At 51.4% G+C, this 22,157-nt stretch overlaps 1 protein-coding gene across 1 annotated transcript in view; it reads right to left on the bottom strand.

The window, feature by feature from the left end:
• Positions 1-22,157, bottom strand: part of SHC3 (SHC adaptor protein 3) — a 139,492-nt gene that overhangs the window by 51,451 nt on the left and 65,884 nt on the right. Inside the window, 3 exon segments of the mRNA XM_023744573.1 lie at positions 5,938-5,991; positions 11,347-11,466; positions 13,690-13,753. Of these exon segments, the coding sequence (XP_023600341.1) occupies positions 5,938-5,991; positions 11,347-11,466; positions 13,690-13,753 (238 nt within the window).

The following is a 22,157-nucleotide window of genomic DNA, read 5'->3' as shown; positions in this document are numbered from 1 at the left end:
GTTGGTATCACTGGGAGGAAATGACCTCCAGATCAATTGGCTGTGATGACCAGCTGTGTCTATAGTGTAAGATCTGTTGCACAGGAGACACCCTTATGGAGCACGACTTGCTTCAGTGGGGCTTTGGTGCTCACTGAGTCTGCCCCTTGAGTGTGTCTCTTATGGATGTGAAGAGTTGTAATACAGTATAGTCTCACTCTGACCACTGGGTACACTGGCTCTTGGATCTCCAAGGAGGTGCAAGGTCAGCCACTGTCTGGGGCCACCCAGCAGGAGCTACAGAGACATCTGCAGATTCCTCCTCTTTGTATGGGGTTTGGAAGTGCCCAGCTGGGAAGCAAGGCAGGCTGTTGTTGCCAGGCCTTGGGCCTTCTTTTGGAAGCTCTGGGGCTCTCTGACCCAGCTGGAGTTTGACAGGTTTTAGGCAGAGTAAGGACAGGCCATTCATATGCAAAAGCCGATGCACACAGCTTGGGTGGGTTGTAAATTGGTGGGGCAGGGTCTCTGGGAATCACCAGGGCAGAGCAAACAGCAATGGCAGACAGTCAGCCCTGCACTGGAGAGGTCCCCAGGTCTCTGCGTCCTGCGCTTCTGTGCAGGAACAACGATCGCTTTGAGCACCTCTGAGAGAAAGCCGCCCTCGTTTTCCTGTCCCGATGCCAGACAGTCCAGTTTCTCCCTGAGTCCCTCAGAGTCTCGCCCAGAACTGGAGTTCAGAGCAAGTGGGAGCTTGTATCTCCCTCCCGATTAAAAGAGCAGCACATCCAGGTGCCAGCACTTTCCGCGCCTCCACACCTCTTACCAGTTTCAATGCGCTTTCTTCACCTCTCTAGTTGTGGAACTTCCACTCAGCCAGCCTTCCTGTAGGTCTGGGTGGTAGTTGTTCTGCCTTTTAGTTGTTATTTTGATGTGGATGTGAGAGGCAGCAAGTATAGGTGCTTACCTGTGCCGCCATCTTGGTTCTCTCTATAAGTAGTCATTTTAATTGTTTCGAATATATGAGCTGGATCCCTATGCATGAAACCTGTGTCTCCTTGCCTACCTCCCATTTAAGCAGGGCACAGACTCTACAGCCTCAGCAGTGGGCCCAGGTGGCCACGTGGATTTCAGTTTCTAAACAGTCACAGGGACCAATAATTCTCTCATTTCATGCAAGCAGAGGAGGACCTTCTCTGCAAGGGTGGGGGCCTGGAAAGGTCTGTCCCATTAGTACAGACAAGCTTCCAACATCGTGCAGACAGCTCCCACCATCGGTGCAGACAGCTCCCACCATCGGTGCAGACAGACAGCTCCCACCATCGGTGCAGACAGACAGCTTCCACCATCGGTGCAGACAGCTCTCACCATTGGTGCAGACAGCTCCCACCACCGGTGCAGACAGCTCCCACCATTGGTGCAGACAGACAGCTTCCACCATCGGTGCAGACAGCTCTCACCATTGGTGCAGACAGCTCCCACCACCGGTGCAGACAGCTCCCACTATCGGTGCAGACAGACAGCTCCCACCATCGGTGCAGACAGCTCCCACCATTGGTGCAGACAGCTCCCCAGGGCTCCTGCTCCGCAGAGCTGCACGGCATGGCTCAGGGCCTTGGGGTTAGCAGCTGGGAGAGTCTGTGGTGAGCGCCTTCACTGTTAGGTCCTTCTCTTTCCATGGGGCTCCCGGAAACCCTCAGTGAGGGAGGGGCAGAGGGAGCATGCCTGCGGGTGGGCGTACAAGGCTATGGAGCACCCCCTGCAGGGTGGTGGGTGGTGAAGACATTGCCACATACCCTTGCCCCAGAGCTCACGATGACACAGTATGACCACGCAGGGGAGGAGAACTCCCCCAGCAATGGGCTGTGACACCAGGGCCCAGCTAAGCCGTTTGCTCTTCCCACTCAGAGCACTGGCCATTGGTATATTCACAGACTGACCTGGGGAAGGGAGTAAGAGACAGTCAAACCAGTCCACCTGCTTCCGGTCATTTCCATTAGGAAGACCTGGTAAGACTCTGAAGCCATTGGCAAAAATAAGCCTTGTCGCTTGCAATCAGAGACCCTGTTCCTGGATCCAGGAGCGTCACTGTCAGGAGGTTCCTCAGGGAACACTCATGTTTCTCAAACTGAGATCCATGAAACCTAGGGCTGGGCAGGTATCTCCCCCTGCCTTTGAGACGTCACCGGAATTTCCTTTTAATTTTGTATTTTCATTCCCATGATAACCGTCAAGATTAATATAAGAATATTCGGGATCATCTGGATGACCACCAGGGCATCATGTTCGGCATGCAGTTTTAGTGCCAAGATTTTTAGTTGGGTTTCCAACATTATGGGTACCACATTCTTAAAAAATTAGGTAGAAAAGGACATCATCTAATCATAAAGACTAGATGCCTTTGCCCCACCTGAAACAAATTACTGTCACATTTATACACAAGGATGTACCAGTAAGGGTTTGCTTGAGTAGAAGAAATTAGTGGGAGAACTGAGTCTCTGGCACTGAGGAGAGATGCCGACCTCAAGATTCTGAGGGACCACGGTGGCCAGTCTGGCTTCACACTGAGAGCAGAGACTTCGTGTCAGCAAAACGTTATCCATCACAGTAAATTAACGTTACTTTGAACGCTATTGGCTTTTCCTGTGTTTGTTAGTAATCTTCCCAGTTTGATTGAGGTTTGCAGTTCAATAAAAAGTATAACGTTGCCCTTGCCAGTTTGGCTCAGTGGATAGAGCATCAGCCTGTGGACTGAAGGGACCTGGGTTTGATTCCCTGTCAAGAGCATGTACCTCAGTTGCAGGCTAGATCCCAGCCCTGGTTGGTCGTGTGCAGAAGGCAACCAATCGATATGTCTCTCTCACATCGATGTTTCTCTCTTTGTCCCCCTCCCTTGCACTCTCTCTAAAAATCAATGGGAAAATGCCCTCAGGTGAGGATTAACAAGAAAAAAAGTATAGCATGGGAGTCTATATTTTATTTTTGTACATATTTGTATAACAAACTTAATTTGAGTCAACACTAGTGGCATACACAAGAAAATTCTTCTTTTGAAATTCTTATTCCAACATGAGAAAGTCTGCTCAGATATGAGGTGTCCCTGTCACTCCGATAGCCAGTGGTCAAGCCAGGACATAGCTTTCCTGATGCCAATACTATTTTTGTAGCAGAGTGGTGGGTGTATGGCTATTCAAAACAGTGTTCCTGACATCACACCGTGAGCACAGGGAGTCCCAGAGGTGGGCCCAGCATGTGTTCAGTGTTTACCATCTCTGCTCTCACTCACCGAGACTCTCTGAGTCTGGCCGGTATTCATTCTTTCGTGGTCTTTTAACACAGATAATCATGTAGATTAAAATTCATGTGTGCCCTTTTTTCTTGGAGGGATTAACAGTGTTTTCCAACATGTCTTATTTGACATTTCAAAATATTATTTTCTAACCTGGTAAACTGAGGCACAGAGCAATTAGTAGATATACACGTGGAAACAGAACAATGACTAGAACCTAGGACTTTTGGTTTTATTTAAAACACCCACCAACTGTAATAACTATCAACCAAGTTGGTATGGAATTCATGGACAATGTGATGTATACTTGGACAGGTTACAGGGGAAGTGGAAAGTAATTCATATGCTTGTATGTTCTTGCTGATTTTTTCTGACAGATGTTTCTCTGTCTGTCTGTCTGTCTGTCTGAATTACTTTAAGGGTCCCTGAAGGCTTCCCTTTCTGAGGAAGAAGTGATGGGGAAGCTGAGGAAAGCTCCCAGGCCTGTGTGCACCCTAGGGATACACTGGTTTCCGCACAGGAGAATGTGTTTGGCTTCCCGGTTGCTAGGTCTCTGTGCCTCCATCATCGCGGGATGAGGACTGAGACAGGCTCCGGAGAGGACTGTCAGCGCAGGTGGCAGCGTTTCTGCCTTTTATGTTTCAAACTGGGTCAACCGCCAAATTTAAGAAGCTATGGTTCCAAGCATCACATGGGGCAACCCAGTAGAAGGCCACTGGCAGTTCAGTAGAGCCAGACACTGCACAGGTGCAGGCATCAGTGCGGATGCGGGCCGGCCGTGCAGGCAGAGAGCACCTCGGGGCATAACCCTCAAGAGTGCACCAATGGTGGGTTCGACTATGGAAGACGTCCACCTTCTAAACATACTTTACAGTGAAACGTAAGAGATGAAAGGACTAGAAGGAAAGTAAAAGAAGGGAAGGGGAGAAGAAGGGAGGCGAGGGGGAGGGAGGAAGATGAAGAACCCATCATAAGACCTGAAAACAAGACCCTACTTGTGAAAGAGGGCCAAGCCCACTAAGTGAGAGGGTAGATGTTGGTGGTCACCCTTTGGCAATTAAGCGGAGGTTTAAAGGCCAAGAGCCATCTGCAAGGTGGACACATTCCTCCTCTTTTTTTAAAAAAATGTATTTCATTGATTTTTTACAGAGAGGAAGGGAGAGAGATAGAGAGTTAGAAACAGCGATGAGAGAGAAACATCGATCAGCCGCCTCCTGCACATCTCCCATTGGGGATGTGCCTGCAACCCAGGTCCACAGGCTGACGCTCTATCCACTGAGCCAAACCAGTTTCGGCCACATCCCTCCTCTTGACAGTGCCCTTGGCTCAAGGGTCTGAGATGGGGAGACCCCGGGGCCTCTCCTTGAGCTGAGCTCTCTGGGCAGCAATGCTGGGCTGATGCACGTGTGATGCCCCCTGGCGGCTGCAGGAGCTGCGGGGGGGGGGGGGGGTGCTGGTTCCCCTGTAGGAAGACACTCTGTGGTGATCCCATGGCCTTTGGAGACTGGAGCCAGCAGTGGAAAGCGCTCCCTCACTTCAGCTGTCCATGTGCCAACAGCAGTTCAGCAGTCAGGCTGCCCAGGGGGAAGGGGCTGGGAGGCCAGGGCTGTACGGTAAACATGGGCATGGGAAGAACTCCCTGCCTTGGGACAGGAGTAATATATCCACCAATTACTCAGGCGCCTTGGGCCAGTAAATTTTATTTAAAATCTGAGCATTGCCTACTGATAATTGGACAAAATAATACAAAACAACAATTATAGCAAAAATACCACTATAAGCCACCATTCTTTTATTATAAAAAAATTTTAACAGCAAAAGAACATCTTCCCAGGATATTGAACAACTTAATTGATTAAACTTAGCTCCAAGAAAAACTCACTCTTTTGTCCTAATTTTTAGATGTTTCCCTGGGGTGAGAACTTTAAGCAGACCAATGAAAGGTAAGTGAGAACATTTGGGGAGCCTTTCTCCGCTCACTGCTGGCGGGGCTGTGTGTGTTTTCTACCGGCTCCCTCTGCACCTCCTCCCTGTGGCCCATTCCTGCCTGGGCTTCTTCAAAGGGCTGGACGGTCCGCGGTGAAGGGTGACGGCAGTGAGTGTGCAGGCGTGGCCCTGCGTCCCGCCCTCCTGACACTGAGAGTGGCCGCTAACACCGGAGCGTCACATTCCTGACCACACGTGGGGAGCAAACCCCGTGTTATTGCACCTTCTTCATAAAATTAGTGATGCAAAAACAGAACATTCCCATTTTATCCTGTCTCCCTCTTGGTCTCTGCAACTCCTTCCCTGTTGGCTAAACAAACCATTAAGAGACTACAGTGTTAGATTTGGAGAGAAAAATGCCAATTTCAAATATTTATGAACAAACTAGACTAAGTAAATTCACAGCCTTCGAGTAGACTTATATTTAAAAACAGGGGACCTGGTGGAGGCCCAGTGGAGAAACAGGAACCAAGCAGGGCAGACAGTCGGGAGGCTGACACGTGGCGACTCTCATTACCTCTTACTGGTAAGAAAACCAGTGCCTCAGGGGTTGTCAACGGTGCTTGGCTAATGAAGTGAAAGTTTAAGCTTTCTCTATAGCACCCCAAGAAGCGCACCTCGGAAGTAGGGCCCCTTCCCAGCCACTCCCAGCAAGATGAAGAGAAAACAACGCCGAGGGCACTTACCGGGTCACCCCCAGAGGCGAAGGAGATGGACTGCATGTGGTGATTCGCTATGATCTGTCAGGCCCAAGACAAGAAACGAGGCGTGCCATTAGTGCTCTTCCCATGTCTTGGAAAACCAACCGTTGACAGGCAGCACGAATCAACAAGGCTCCCCAAAACTCGGTAACACTGGTCCCCAATGAAAACAACTACTAGAAAAGTAATAGCGCAGCATGTCCACTGCTCACCTAGCAGCTTTGCCAAAATGAGCTCTTGTAAGCTCCACGGTAGCCCTGCAATGTAGGAGCTATTGAAGCCCATTTCACAGATGGGAGCCTGCGGCCTAGAGGGGCCACGTGGTTTCTCAAAGTACCACAGCCAGTAATTGTCAGGGCCGTGGCCGAACACAGAGGGTCTGAACGCCCACGCCTCTTCGAGAAGGAAAGTGTCCCACCCACACCCCAAAGCATTCAGCTGTGCAGTGCCAGTGTCCAAGGACACGCGGGTCCTCAGTATAGACTCGGAGCTGGAGTGGAGGGGAGTGTGTCTGCCCCCATTCGGCCGGTTACACCATGTACACATACATTGCAAAGTCCTCATCCAAGATCAAAACTGGCGCCCTTTCAGGCACTCTTGTAATTTATCAGTTTAAGAGCCAGCAAAGACATTCCAAGTTCATCTTTAAATGGGAAATTTCCATTAGCATTATAGACTGCAGGGTACAGTGGAATTTAGCAGACGCTGAGTAAATTAGAAGCTGCACTAAATTTAAAAAGCTATATAAGTCTTCCACGCTACTTTTATCTTTTTAAAGACAATGTAATGACATTGAAGTAAATTTCTGGGAGTGGGAACAGTCCTCCCTCTCATCATAATCAGGTTTATTTTTGCTGGGCCCCCTCAGGCCCTGGCGGGTGGGCAGTCAGAGTTTACAGAGCTGTCATCCTACCGTCCTGGGATTTTTCCAACCATGCTCCTGTAAAACCGAAGCAAAACCATAAATGAAGTGTAAGATAAAATAATTTTAAATGCCTACTTCAGTTTTGAGGACATGCAATACTACTCAGGATCTAGAAAAACCGGAGCATATAGTGCTTACGTTTGAGGGAGAGTCAAAAGTTAACCACGGATTTTTGACTGCACAGGGGCGGCTCCCCTAACCCAGGCATTGTTCAAAGGTAAACTGTAAACGAATAAAAACATGAGTCCAGCTCTGTAGCCTGTGCCCAAGCCCAGGGGGATCAAACTACTAGTTGGCTTTTGCAGCTCTCCGGAATCCTGCCTCGAGTCCAGGGGTGGAGGGCTCTGGGGAGCAATGAGGACACAGTAGCTCCCAAATGATGATAAAGCTACAACTTCTAAAATTACGTTTTGCTTATTTAACTTTTGCTTATTTAATTTTTACTAACTTAATCTTCTTAACAAAGCAGTGCTAAAACTGGGGTTTGGAAATCAAAGTGGACACTAAGATTGAGGGGGAAAATGGAAATCATATTTGGTCAGCACGATGCATAACCATTACTGTGTGAGTGTATGCTATCCCGTCGGCTAAGAGGATTGAGGCGGAGAGCTAACTAACTGAAAGCATTTTTTGCTCTAAGGCTGTTTCATCTTCTTCTTCTCCTTGAGAGCTCTGCAGAGGGGAGCGGGCACTGCCTCCTGCTCTCTCTGCACGGGGAGGGAGTGTCCTCTCAGCTTGCTCTCAGTTTGCTACCGCTGGGCCCTGAACTTGGCCAGAGGGAGAGCCAGAGGGATGCAAGCTTCGGTTCCCATCAGACCTTCCTCAGCTCATGCTCTTGATGTCCGTGCCGGCATCCCTCAGGACTCACTCCCACCCACCTAAACCGAGGGCAGGCCAATGAGAGCTGGCACACCCAACCAGCCCCTCTACCAGGATGGAGAGGGCCAACCATGGCGGCCTCATGCTTTCTGCTGAGTTTGCTTCTCTGTATTGTGAGGTGGGGAATTAAGTAAAAGGAGAATTAGGAGGTGAGATCCCGCAGAATTGAGGCCCAGGGTTCCTAGAAACGAAGGTGCAACAGCCACATAGGATAAGAGTGGATGTGGGCATCTGAGAACAGAGCTGAGGGGACCAACCCTCATTAGCCACAAGGGTGCTCAGCCTGGAGGCAGCTCCAGAAAGAGTCTGAGCCTGTTCAAGCTACTTAATCCACTTAAATGAAGGTTCACCCACCCCTCAGAAGTGCCTATGAGAAAAGAAAAGGCTCATCCAGCACTCCAGGAATAGAGTGAGAAGCGGCATCCACTGTGTCAAAACAAGGCCCAGACATTGCCTCTTGCTTCTATTCTGGATCTAGAATTTATTTCAACACCTCGGGTGGGGTATGTAGGGTGGAGGAAAATATGGAGCTGGAAATGCTGCTTGCTTACCTGGGGAATTTGAAAATTCATACGTAAGAATATGTGTGGCAACCTAAAGGTGCCGTAGGTATCCTGAGGCCATGCTGCCATGGTCCCCACAGTCTGGGGGCAGCCCATCTTCTGCAGTGTGGAGACACCTGGTCTCCAGCTCACACTGACAGCACGGCGGGGCCCAGGCTGAGCACAGCAGGTGAGGGGACTCATGGTTCACAGCATTTCCACCTGCTGGTATCCAGGGTGGCTACTCATATACACATTTGAGCCATGATGTTAAACAGTTCCCTCTAATTTTTTTCTGCAAACATCCCTGGGGAAGAGGCATTTTTCCCTTGGCAAGCTCTAAATCAGGTCAAATACAGACAGCCTTGATGTTAGTATAGGTGGCTAGTCCTATATAATAAAAGCCTAATATGCTAAATGTCTGACCGTTCGACCGTTCAACCAGTCTCTATGGCGTGCACTGACACCAGGGGGCAGGTGCTCTGACCGGTAGGTTAGCTTGCTGCTGGGGTCCGGCTGATTGGGACTTGGCCTGGAGCCCTCCTACAGTCCCTCCCCAGCCCTGATCGTGCACCAGTGGGGTCCCTCATCCTGGCCTGCGCTCTCTTGCAATCCTGGATGTTGAACAGCCGGTTTAGGCCCGATCTCCACAGGCCAGGCTGAGGAACCCCACCTGCCAGAGGGACCCCGCTCACTCTGCAGACGCCAGGGAGGGACTGTAGGAGGTTGGCTCCAGGGCATGTCTGGCCTGCCTCACCCAGTCTTGCCCTGCCAGCCACCTTCTAATTTCCTTTCAATGTGCACGATGTGCACAAAACCATGCACCGGGTCACTAGTTAGTATTAATAAAGGAAGGAAGCAAAGGAAATAAGGTATAAGCCTCATCAACAGGGAGCTGAGTCAGACATTAAACCTCACTTAATAGGACAATGTAACGTTCCCAGCTCCCCAGGGGACTTAACCCCCTGAAGCAGGCTTCCCCACCCGCCAGCAGACAGCCGTTATCCAGGATTAAAGAGAGAAAACAGTAAAGGAGAAAGCACTTTGCTCAGTGCATGCCCAGCAGAAGCCAAGAGGGCACAGGAGGAGGAGCGTGTACTGTGAGGCATGTGCAGTAAGAACTAAGATGGTGGCCATGAGGAATGGAGCCAAGCCTGGGGAAAGGATCGGATTGGATAAGGGAACAGAACCCAGAAGATCTAGGAAAGTGATTGGTTATGGGAAGGATTGGGCTATTGACTGGTTAGATTAAAAGAGGACTGGCCCCTTCCCAAGCCCAGGTGATCTAATCAAGCTTAACCCAAGGCCTCCTGCTCAGGAAGGTGCATTCATTTGCCTGTCCGTTTGCAAGCAGCAGCCATGCGGGCCCAGCGGCATCAGGGCTCCAGGGACGGCCTCAACTGCAAGCCTGCGGGCACCAGCACAGAGCCAGCAGCACAGGCCAGGTGCGACCAGCTGCGGTGCACCCGGGCGGGGAGACTTGGCCAGTTGAATGGGGACAGAGACTGAGTTGAGCTAAGCTTTGCATGGACAGAACCAATGTCGCAGAGTTTCTGGGCCCTGGCCTTGCTTCTGGGCTTGAGGCAGACAAGGCTGGACATCTTCCATGGTGGGCCCAGTGGAGAGGGGCACCAGGAACCTGGGGCAGTCTTATTCCTACCCCAGTGCCTCCTCTTACCCCTGTACCTCATCCTCCCAATGCTTGATCGCTGAACCGTTTTTCTCGAGACACTGCAAGTACCCCATTTCCACCAGCAACATTGACACTAAGATCTTCAGGGAATGACCAAGCAGGTCGTGTAATGATATCCTATAACCATTCTTCTAGCTGAAGGAACTAAGCACCCGAGGAACCTGAAAGAAACTCTGCAGAGAAACACAACCATCCTGAACAGAATTCGCCTCCATAAACATCCCTGCTGTGCTGCCTCCATCAGCAACACACTCCTTACACACTGGTAAGACATGAATACACCATATCACATGAACCCTTAGACACTATCAAATGTGAGAGGCTCCAAAATGGCTGGCTAAGAACAAAAAAAGTCAAACCACAACATGCCATTCATTTCAGACTAGAGGCCCGGTGCACAAAATTCATGCATGGGGTGGGGGGTCCCTCAGACTGGCCTGCACCCTCTCCAATCCGGGACCCCTTGGGGGACATCCCTCTTGCAATCCAGGACCACTGGCTCCTAACCGCTCACCTGCCTGCCTGCCTGATCATCTCTAACCGCCTCTGCCTGCCAGCCTGAGCACCCCTAACCACCCTCCCCTGCCGGCCTGATTGCCCCTAACTGCCCTCCCCTTCTGGCCTGATCTCCTCTAACTGCTGCCCTGCCGGCCTGATCGCCCCTAACCACCTCTGCCTCGGCCCCTGCCACTATAGCTTTGTCTGGAAGGAGGACCGGACAACCAGAAGATGTCCAGTTGACCCAGTCTAATTAGCATATGACCTTTTTATTAGTATAGATCAGTGGTCGGCAAACTGCGGCTCGCGAGCCACATGCGGCTCTTTGGCCCCTTGAGTGTGGCTCTTCCACAAAATACCGACTTCTGCGCAAGGGCCACAAAGTTTCAATCGCACTGTACGTGTGCACCCGCACGTGGTATTTTGTGGAAGAGCCTCACTGAAGGGGCCAAAGAGCCGCATGTGGCTCACAAGCCGCAGTTTGCCAACCACTGGTATAGATAATAAAATGTGGGCTGTGGAACCAGTGGAATATGGTGTAAGAGAAAACAAAATGGGGCAAGGACATTAAGAGGAGACGTTTGCACATACCCACACCTCCTTTCTACATTGTAAGTAAGTCAATGGCTTCGTGCACTATCCTCAAGCAGAGGTGATTTATGAAAGAATTAAAAAGCCAATGCCATCTATCACCCTGTTGGTGACCCTTCATGTAGCCAGCCAAAGTTTGAAGCCTGTGAAGGTTTTACACAATGTGCACCACACAGACCTGGTAAAGCTGGAAGTGGGGAGCCCGTGAAACACCCATTGTGTGGGGGGGCCCTGAGCAGGGCAGGGGCCTGAGCCCCCCTACAGACCTGTTTTGAGTCGGACGTCCGCAGGTTCAGGCTGGCGGTGGATATGGTGAGGGAGATGCTCATCCCCGCGAACTGGAGGTTGCTCTTGCCCAAGATGCTGGACAGCATTTTGCTTGGAGGCTGTGAAATCAAGCAGCATTAGTTTCGATTTGAGTGACTGGAGGCCTCACTGCTGGGGCCTCTCTGTTGTTCCTATTTGCCACACCCCAAACCTCCATCTCCCACCCTCATTAGGCACAGGAAGAAAATTGTGCTTCGAATAAGCTGGCGGGGGGGGGGGGGGGTGGTCTGACACTAACACAAAGATTCTAGAATGCGCAGTGTGGGGATTATGAACATCTATGCACACACTGAGACGAGGGAAAGGCGGGGTCAGGGGCCCGGGCAGCTCATGTTGGGATGCGTCTGAGAGAGTGACTTGGAAGCCTGGGGAAAGGGCCACAGGCCAGGGCCTGCAGCTTTGCACTCAGAAACCAGCTTCAGCCCACCGGGAGCCATGTTAGGCCAGAATAAGTGGGTCCACTCGGGGGTCATGAGCAATCCCATTGAGCCGTGAGAGCGCTCATTGCTGGAGGACTGGAGCATGAATGCTCTGGCCGGCACATCCTTTGGTCCAGTCAGAACACACGGGTCTGGGGCACCGCGGAGTGACAGACTCCGTTCGGCTCTAACAGGTGTACCCATCAGACCATAATTGCTCTTGGCACAGGGACCACGGCTGCATGCTTCAGCCAGGCTCCTCTTCCTGGGTCCCTGCATGGGCACTACCAACACTTGTCCATTGCTAACCCCCCAACCTTCCTCTTCAGATTAGAGCTCACCCCCTTTGATATCCCAACCAACCCTAGTTCTTAACCAGGCTGGCCCCACATGTGAATCCCCTGCCTGAGCTAGTGAAAGGCAGAGCTGCCGGGCCCTGATTCAGTGCCTGGCTCGGAGCCTAGAAGTTGGTTTTGTTTCCATCACCTGCACCCAGAGAACCAGGAGGGACCCCAAGACTTGCCGCTCAGGCACCAGCTGGCTCTGTTCTCAGACACCCTCCTAGTTCCCATATTAAAGATTCTGGGGGCATCTTGCTTCCCATGTCCCCTGTGGGATGACCAGAACACAGGCCAGCACATCTGAGCCTTCACCCAAAGTTCTGTCTCTGACACTCAGTTGCCCTTTTGGTCACCAATGTCCCCAAGCTACAAAGACACAAACAACTCACAGCCCAGGTAGCAGCAGAGCAAGCACCAGCCTGCCCCACCCCCCCACCACCACCTCAGGACAGACTCAGAGATACACAGAGGGGCGCCCCCCCATTCAGGCCAGGTGCAGACAGGTCCTGATGGTGGGTATTTACTTCTGTGTTTACTGGGCACTTAAGTTCAGAGTTTTTCTGAGCTTTCTCTTAATCCAGTTGTTTTTTTCTTTTGGCCCAAACACCTCAAGATGAAAAGGTCGAGTACAGGGTTGAACACACAGCCCCTAGAGCCAAGTAGTCGGGCTGGAGCTTGGCTCCACCACCTGCTGGCCTCATGGGCTCTCCTCTCGGTGCCTCAGTTTTTATCTCTGTATAATGGGGATGCGCAGCGGCGTTCTAGAGCCGCTCATGCTAGCTAATGAGAGACAATGATCAAATGTTTGGGAATATCATGAGCTGGCCATTAAAAACAGCTGCTATTAAAAATTAATTATGTAAACTTGCAATTAAATACATTATATTTAAAAAACAATAAATACTCAAAACTCATCACTTCCTACTTTTTGCTGCATCAGCTGTTCCCCCTGCAGTTCAGGTTGTCTGCGTCCGGTGTGCCTGTGTGAACCGCGTGGACACTGTATAATGGTGTCTGCACCCCTCTTCCCAGCTCCCTTTTAGGGTGTCATGTTAGAGCTTGAAAATGGCCACAAAAACTGGCAACGCCACCAACTTGGTGCTTCTCGGTCCCCCAGCCTGAGAGACGTTGTTAAACTTGCACCAGCCCAGCCTGAGGGTCTGCCACGAGAGCTGTGCCCATGGAGTGAATGGGTGGCCCGAAGCTTGGGAGAAGGCGGGCTGTTCTACGCAGCTGTTGCCATCCCTGTCTGTGCACTGAGGCACAGCGAGTGGCGTCTGGGTGGCAGCAACAGCTGATCTCGTCAACCACGAGGCAGAGAGGGGACCTAAGCTCTTTCTGTTTTTAAAGTGACAAGAGCCCTCTCAACAGGGGTGCCTTTTGGTTCTCCCTGGGCAAAAAAACAAACAAAAGCAGTGCCAGCGCCAGGCCCTGGGAAGAGAGGCCTGAGCCATGTGTAAGGGAGCTGCCGAGGGGACAGAGGAGGGAGAGGCAGGCAGACGCAGCGCTGAGAGGACAGTACCTTTCTCTTCCTGAAGGCTCCCTTGGCGCCCGGGACGGCTTCACACACGCGGCTGATGGCTTCCCTGCGAGGACAGGGAGAGAGCGTTCACATGGCGGCCAGGCCCGCCCAGCCCAGCCCTGCAGGTGCCCACGGAGGACAGCCCTGCCAGCTCAGGCTCCCGTGCCTCCTAATGTGTGCGATGGACATGTCGATGCACTCGTTGCTTTAGTTTCTGTTTGTTTTTATGTTTGGTTCAGATTCCATGTTAGAGACGAGGTTCCCTGAAATGGACTCTTCCGGAGGTTGTGCTCATGGGGACGGCCCAGGGCCCACTGCTACCAAGTGCTGCCACTGAGCAAGGGCCTCCGAATGAGTCAGAAGGGATTCAAGGACACGCGGTTCTCAGAGTGTCCCTCCCCGTGACAAGAGAGAGACCCGCAGATGTCCTGAATCAATCGCAGCAGCAGCAGCAGCGTAGGGTGGGGGAGAGAGGTAAGAGGCTAATCAGTTAACAGCCTCGGGCCAACCCCAGCTAAAGCGGCTCACATTCCTGGATGTGCTGAAACTTTGGGTCAACCTTGGTGACTATTTCGGCTCTTATCTAGCGAGAACGGCGATGACCAGACTCCACCGCACACTCTACGCCCCACTTCCTTTCTCCCACCCCCTTTATCTGTAGCACCCCCTTCATCTGTAGCCAAAGTACATCTTCCTGTCCACATTCACTGTATATGAGGCCCATGAATCCCAGGACACACACGCTCATCTTCCCAGCCACCCGCCGCGGGTGGCTCAGGCTGCTTGCTCCAGGATCTGGTCCTTTTTCTGGCTAGAATACAGCTCAGCAAACCCTTTATTTCAGAAAAACTTTCATCCCCCAAGGTTTTTATTTAGCAACAGCTCTGTAGTTAGTAAATATCATATAATCTGAAGGGGTTTGAAGGAGAGGAACTCCAGGGGTATACAAATGAGCCAGAGATGAGGTTCCGTGCGGTCAGTGCCATGGAGCAGGCATTTATGAAGCAGCTCCTATGTGCCAGGCACTGTCCTGAAGGAGTCAGTGAGTGTCCTAGGTCCTGGGGAAAGGGGCCTGACAGGAGGACAGGCTGCAGGGGGTCTGACCCCAGGGCTGCATGAGGCAGAAGTAGAGGGGAAAGTGCACAAGTGAGCCCAGAAGGAGGCAGCTACAGTCCGCATGCTGGAGGCGGGGCCTCAGGCCAGGAGGATGTGGCTGCGTAGCCACTTGAGAGCAAACAAAGCTCAACGTTGTGACTCAGCCTCAGAGATAATGATGGGAGATCTGCTGACGTCAGGAGCCAGAGAGAGGCCGGTGAGCCTCCCAGCTCCCACGTGAGGAAGGACAAATTAGTCAGAGAACCCTGGACAAGGTACACGATGGGATCGGAGACGCGCTGAATGTTGGAGAAGACAGTGGGTCCTCAGAAACATTCACAAGCTTCTCAGCTGAGCACATCTTGGAACTATTTTCTCTCATCTGGAAACAGAATTGCCATCACAATGCATTGCTTTTAAGAGAAACACAGCCTGTCAAATTAGGTAAGAGATCACGAAGATAAGCTTCACATTTGCCATTGAATTTACTGTAGAGAGTGGAGAAAGAAGTGCTATTCTAAAAGGTCAGAGACCATGGAAACTGTAGACAATGAATCACCATGACTCACAAAAAGTGCATTTAAAAGAAATAAATGACTTGGATGTTTATGTGTAGTCATTTATTTTATAATAATATTCTTGCTGTGGTTCCATCAAAATGACCATCCTAAGTGCTTTCTAAAAACACATTCCTGTGGAAGGCCAAGCAGTCTCTCTTAAACAGCTACATGGACCCCCGCATCTACATTGTACCTGTTTCATTTTCTTAAAAGCTGGATGCGTCCCTGCACTGTACTTGGTACATTAAGTGATATATGTAGCTAAACAAAGCAGCTGATTCTCTGCTGGCCCCAGCCGCTGGAAACGCATTTTATGGAGGAAAGTCTTCCATAGTCATTTCTTAAATTCCCCCAGTGGCATCGGATTTCCTTTTCCACCCACAGACCTGAAGGTAAGAGGGGGAAGCCGGTTGGATGACAGCTAACCTGTGCTGTAGGTCTACTCTAGTGAGGCCACGCCAAGCTTGCGCTGCTAATGTGTCTGGGAGAGGGAGGTGGAACAGTGAGCATTAAGAATAGGGTTGTGGGGAAGACACTGCAAACAATGAGCACGTTCTAGCAACAAGTCCCCCACAGAGGCAGGCAAGCATTTCAGGGCAGAGTTAGAGACTCAATCTTTTGTCTTTAAAATGTGCAGCATGAGAAATTCCGGAAAGTTCTCAGAGCTCATGGACTCAGGAAAGTCCTAGGATCCCCTTGAGAGGCAGCCTTCAGAAGCCCCAAAGAGGTTTGCAAATCAAGCTGCTTGTCAGAAAAAATGTCCTCCTTTTTCATTGGCATAAATTTGTTACTAATGTTCATATGATAGTATGTGTGTGTGATTCTCATTTTAATCAGGCTGATGGTAACTATTTCTATTTGAAATAGAAATGTAACATGACTATTATAATTGCAATACTTAGCCCAGCTGGTGTGGCTCAGTGGTTGAGCATTGACCAATGAACCAGGAGGTCACAATTTGATTCCCGGTCAGGGCACATGCTTCCTGAGGAAGGTCAATAGAGATAGGTTTCTCTCTCTTTCTCTCTCTCCCTTCCTCTCTGAAATCAATAAAAATATATTTTAAAATTAATTGCAATAGTTACATGAATGAAATTAGTAATTTAACTCCAAGGTCTAATTTTAAATGTCACAATTCTCATCGACCCTCCTTACTGTTTAGTACTCTGCATTTTGGTGAGCATTCTATTTCAATTTGTTCATTTAGCAATAACTATTTAGCTTCGTGTCCTTCCATTTAATCCCAATGTGTCTCAGGTAGCAATTTTGCCCTGTTTTTAATAATAGAGATTGCTTCTTAGCATTCTGTTCAGTGCATTCCCATTTCGGTAAGCCAACCCATGAGCTCAGAGCAAGGTAATAGGAAAATGAAACATTTGGCACCTTCACGGTTATCTGAAAGTAATCCCAAATGCTGAGCCCACTTTCTCATAACATCAACATCTTCCTCTGTTCAGCTAAAATTCTCACCATTACAGCAAGTACCGTTCGCCTTTCATAACTTTTTCATTGGAATGTAGGATTTTTGAACTGGAACCTTTCAAGTCGTAGCATCATCTTTCTCCCTAATCATCCATCTCACTCCTACCAACCTGATCTACACACACATACACACACACACACTCTTTACAGACTCAAGCTATTAAAAAAGAACATTTGGGTGATTTCTGCACTCATGGGATTAGAGTGAGTAGGGGAGGGGCAACAAACAAACATATAACAGCAAACTGCGATCAACTTTATGAACAAACAAAGAGGAGAGATACACGTAGTGAAGAGGATCGGAACAGTCACCCTCAAATAGGCCTCTTTGGCATAAAGATTATTTTAAGCTGAAGGCAACTGAGAAGAAGCAGACTCCAGAAAAGCCCTCTGTCCTCCTCTATTTGCCTAAAAGCAGGACATCCATTTGTAAAGGCGGGCCCCTCCCCTCACTCCCAGGAAGAACAGAAGTTAATCACTGGAGACAACTCCAGCCCTGACCAGCCCTGAGACCAGCAGAGGGATCTGCCTGAGAAACCTACGAGCCCTCAGCTTCCATTAGTTCCTGCACGGCACGAGCTTACCCTCCCACAGCTGCTGCCCCGGGCTCCCAAACTCCCTTCCTCCGTCCTGTCTCTTCTGTACGGATTGACTGCTCTTTGGTTAAGATGGTTTCGAAGCCTAAGTTCTAAACACGTTTGTAGCTGCTCATCACCGAGTGTCCCTGCCTGCATGGGCACGGCATGCATTATGCATTAATCCATCGTTTGTCTTTCTCCTGCTCATCTGTCTTTTGTCTGATTTGCAGAGCCTAAGCCAGAAAACCTAGGAGGGCAGAGCAAAAATGTCTTTCCTCCCCGACAGTAATAAACGTGGTGACGCCTGTCAGGAGGGGGAAGAGTTGCCCAGGGAGGGACATTTGAGTGGCTGGGCAGCTATCCCAGGGAAACAAGTGGGTTCCCATCTTTTGCCTTATATGCAAATAAATTACACATAGATCACAAATTTAATTTATTTGTAATGAAACTACAAAAGTACTAAATGAAAACTAGAAGGACATGTTTAAAATCTTTGAGTGAAAAAAGCTTACACTAAAATTCCTATTTCTCAGCCAAGTATTAGGACTCTGCACTGGTGAGGAGGCAATTCGGCGCAGTCTCCATGGGGGCAGATTGGTCAAATCCGAGCAAAATGAAAAATGCACAGCCCTGGGGCCCAGCAGCTCTGCCTCCTGCACACCCTCTAAGTGCAGCCGCAGACGAGCCTGCGACGCGTGCGCACCTCCACTGACGCGGCAAGTGTCCAGCTGACCTGACGGGGAGCGACCGGTGTCTATCATATCACAGGCCATTCCTAGACATGGCGGCACCGCCACAAAATGGACCGCCAGCTCCGTGATGTTGATGATGCCCTCCGCCCTCTCCGCTCCCCTCCACACCAGCTCTAATTCCCACTAGCTGCCCCTGCAAACTCACCAACAGCCTCCATGGCACCAAATAAATGGGCCATCTCTGTCCCCGGTCCCCGCTCCCGTCATGGCTTCCTGGCCCCAGGCGCCTCTGCCGTCCTCTGCCCTCCGGCCGCCCTCAGCCAGTGCCTGGCCTTCTCTGTGGCTCAGCCTCTAAACTGTGGAGAGTCCCAGCTAATCCAGTCCATACACTTTCAGACCAGGAAACGTCCTCAGCCACTGACAACCTTCTTCATTTTCCTGTGTTCAGTGTAGATGCCCCGTCCCTGCTTCGGAGCAGCTGGGCGGGAACCTGCAGGGGCCCAAGAAGGGAGGGCCTCCCACCCTCTGGCCGCAGCTGCTGACACTTTGCCGGGGGTGGGGGTGGGGTGCCCAGGGAGAAGTCAGGGCACAGGCAGGACACCGCCAGCCTGGGGCTGGCCCTCTGGCCAGGGCTGAGATTGGCAGCGACTTCTCTCACAAGCATTCTCCTTGCTTCTTTGAAGATCCCGCCCCCTTCAGATTCGGGGGGCCTATGCCACACATCTTCTCCCTCGCAGTGCCCACCTTTGGGGGAGCCCCAGCCTGTAGCTGCTGACATAGCCCCAATCTCCAGCAGAAAGCCCTCCTGGGGCCCAATGGGCTCCTGGCCCACACAGGCTGCCCCTGCCCCTAGCATTTGTGCCTGGCTGTGGGCAGGAGGCAATTTCTCTACAAACGCACCCACTTCTGCTTCAGACTTCACTTCAATGCCTGTGTGAGTGCATCGGTCCACTGGGCCCCCGGCCCTGGGTGACATGCCAAAGTGTGGGTGAGCTCCTGAACACCCCACTCTGTCTGAGTTGGGGGTAGGGATCACAGGCACAGGACTCTCACCTAAGAAATCCCCTCCACCACTCCCAGCCTCGTCCTGCTACACCTTCCCTGCTGGACAATAGCAGCAACATAGATGCCCACGGCCCTCGCGCCCCCCAGCCTGGGGCGCCCGGATAGCGCTCAGGCCCCATGGGACCTCCGGCCCGTTTCACTCTGCGGTGACCTCCATCCCTCCCAGCCGGAGGGAGGTGTCTGACCTCCAAATGCCCACTTGTCTTTATCCCCCAGAATACCAGGATTTTACAGACAATGCCCACACCCCACTGACACCCCGACTTCATTGTCAGTGTCACAGCCACGGTCACACACATCGTCAGTGTCTCGGTCACCCAGGGCATCATCACACGCAGCCTCAGTGTCACAGTCACCATCACACGTAGTACTCAGTGTTACAGTCACCGTCTTACACAGCCTCAGTGTCACAGTCACCGTCTTACACTGCCTCAGTGTCACAGTCACCGTCTTACACAGCCTCAGTGTCACAGTCACCGTCACACACAGCCTCAGTGTCACAGTCACCATCACATGCAGTCTTAGTGTCACAGTCATCCAGGCTGTCACACACAATCTCAGTGTCACAGTCACCCAGCCCACCGTCACACACAGCCTCAGTGTCACAGTCACCCAGTCCACCACCACACGCAGCCTCAGTGTCACAGTCACCCAGCCCACCGTCACATGCAGTCTCAGTGTCACAGTCACCCAGCCCACCATCACACACAGCCTCAGTGTCACAGTCACCCAGCCCACCGTCACATGCAGTCTCAGTGTCACAGTCACCCAGGGCACCACCACACACAGCCTCAGTGTCACAGTCACCCAGTCCACCATCACACACAGCCTCAGTGTCAGTCACCCAGCCCACCACCACACGCAGTCTCAGTGTCACAGTCACCCAGGGCACCACCACACACAGCCTCAGTGTCACAGTCACCCAGCCCACCGTCACATGCAGTCTCAGTGTCACAGTCACCCAGTCCACTGTCACACGCAGTTTCAGTGTCTGCAAGATGCCCCCAGACACATGGACACAGTCGGTGTCAATGAACACTGGTTGATTATTATATAGGATCATATAAGTTCATTTAAAAAAAGACAGTAAGAAACTGGAAAAGAGATTCCCTATCGATGCTGAGCCCAGCCTATGGGTTAGCAAACACACCTGTGTTATGGCATCTCTGTGAGAAACTGAAATGAGATCCTCTATGACTCCACAGAGCTCCCAGCATTCATAGTGCTTGGCATGGGAAACGCAAAATCACCACCCAAGCTTTCATCCTCAGTATTCCAAGCAACAAGCACACACCTGCCCTCAGAACTGAAAAAGGGGCCTTAATTAATGGAGGCATATGAACTGGATAGATCATATACAATTACATCCATATGGATGTGAGAGACTTCTCTATGTTTACATGTGGGCTCATATAAACAGAAAGAGAGTCAGAGGCAGGGGGAGAAAGAGAATGTGAAGTCTTGGGAGCTAATTCTGGCTCCAGACACGATACATGTTCACATTGACCGTCATCTCATTCGTTTACAGACATATGGTCCCAAGAAACATATGGTCTCTAGAAAATTATAGGAAAATAAGCAGATTCATGTGTGAACATAAGCCGTTGCAAAGCCCACTTTTGGATTTGTATTAACAGCTTTTTTGTATTCTTATGTGCAAGAGACTGAGCTAAGAGGCTGCCAGGATGACCCTGGCCCCTCACAGCCATCGGGTTCCTGCAACGCACCCCCGGCCACGCACACGGACACATGGTTCCAGACATGCTCGCTGCTAGCACAAACCTCAGCAAGTCAGAGGTGAAGCCAGAGTTAAAACTAACGGTCCTGTTTCCAATCAAGGAGGATTGGAGGGAGGCGAGCACAGGGAAGGGCTGTCAGTCAGCCCAGCAGACGCCGAGGAAGAAGAGTGCCCGCAGCAGGAGTTGCTCTGCGCTCGGCCTGACTTAGTGCAAAACTCAGGCCCTGGGGAAACTGCATGGAGCCCAGGCTCTGGGGGCCCCTCAGGAGCTCCCCCTTCAGGGCTGCTGGCGGGGCTCTGGGGGTCACCAGGAGGCGCCCCGGAGCCCAGCGGTCAGAGGAAGGGCAGGAGAGCCAGGGGTCCACTCGACTGGTCCAGAAATGTCCTCCCTGTCACCATGTCATTGACAGTAAGACACTGCAGATTATTATATAAACTAACCCTACAAGACGAGCAACGTCGAATACAGGACCCCAAAGTGAACACTCCTAGAAATAAATGCTCGTGGACACAAGGGGTTGTTTCTTCAAAAATGTGTTTACTATCCGGCAAAGAGCCGCAACACCATCTGTCAGAAGGGCAGCGTCAGGCTGCTGGAACAAACAGAAGTCGCCCCCGCGAGGAGGGAGCAGAGCAGGCAGCATTCCTGAGGCTGGGCCGTGGCGGGCGCAGCTGGACAGTCCAACATGGACAGCAGCCTGAGGGCGGGCAGAGGTGGAGGAGGAGGAGGCGCAGGTCCTGCATGAAGTGCCTTCTGCCCGAACATCTGCAAGGCAAGAGAGAAAGGGTGACTCCTGCTGGTTGCCATGCTGCTTCTGAGCCTCCTGGGGGCTGTGGGCGGTGCTTACTGAGCCAAGACAGAGTGTTCCCTGCCCCTTCTCCCCCCCCCCCCTTCCAGGCTCCCTCCCAGTTACTGAGCTGCTCTGTCTGCAGAACTTGCGGGAGGCCCTTCCCAGCCCTCACACCCAACCCACTGCCCCTGCGTGTGGGTTTCTGTGGGATGTGAAAGCAGAGTCGCTCTGACTGAGTTTGGGAGGAGAAAGGGCAAGAGGGAAGCATTAGAAGTCACTGATGCGCCTGCGAAGAGCGCGCTCGGGTGGGAGCTGTGAGGAAAGGTAGCCCTGGAGTTAAGGGCAGCGCCAGAGGGGCCTGGGGAGGTCTCAGGGCTCCTGAGAACAGACTCTGCACTGTAGGAGAGGATCTGCCCCTCTCTCTCTCTCTCTCTCTCTCTCACACACACACACACACACACACACAC

The sequence above is a fragment of the Myotis lucifugus genome, unplaced genomic scaffold, assembly GCF_000147115.1.
Source record: "Myotis lucifugus unplaced genomic scaffold, Myoluc2.0 scaffold_474, whole genome shotgun sequence".
NCBI classification, from domain to species: Eukaryota; Metazoa; Chordata; class Mammalia; order Chiroptera; family Vespertilionidae; genus Myotis; species Myotis lucifugus.
The sequence above is the reverse complement of the archived record's forward strand: the minus strand, read 5'-3'. Positions and strand labels throughout refer to the sequence as shown.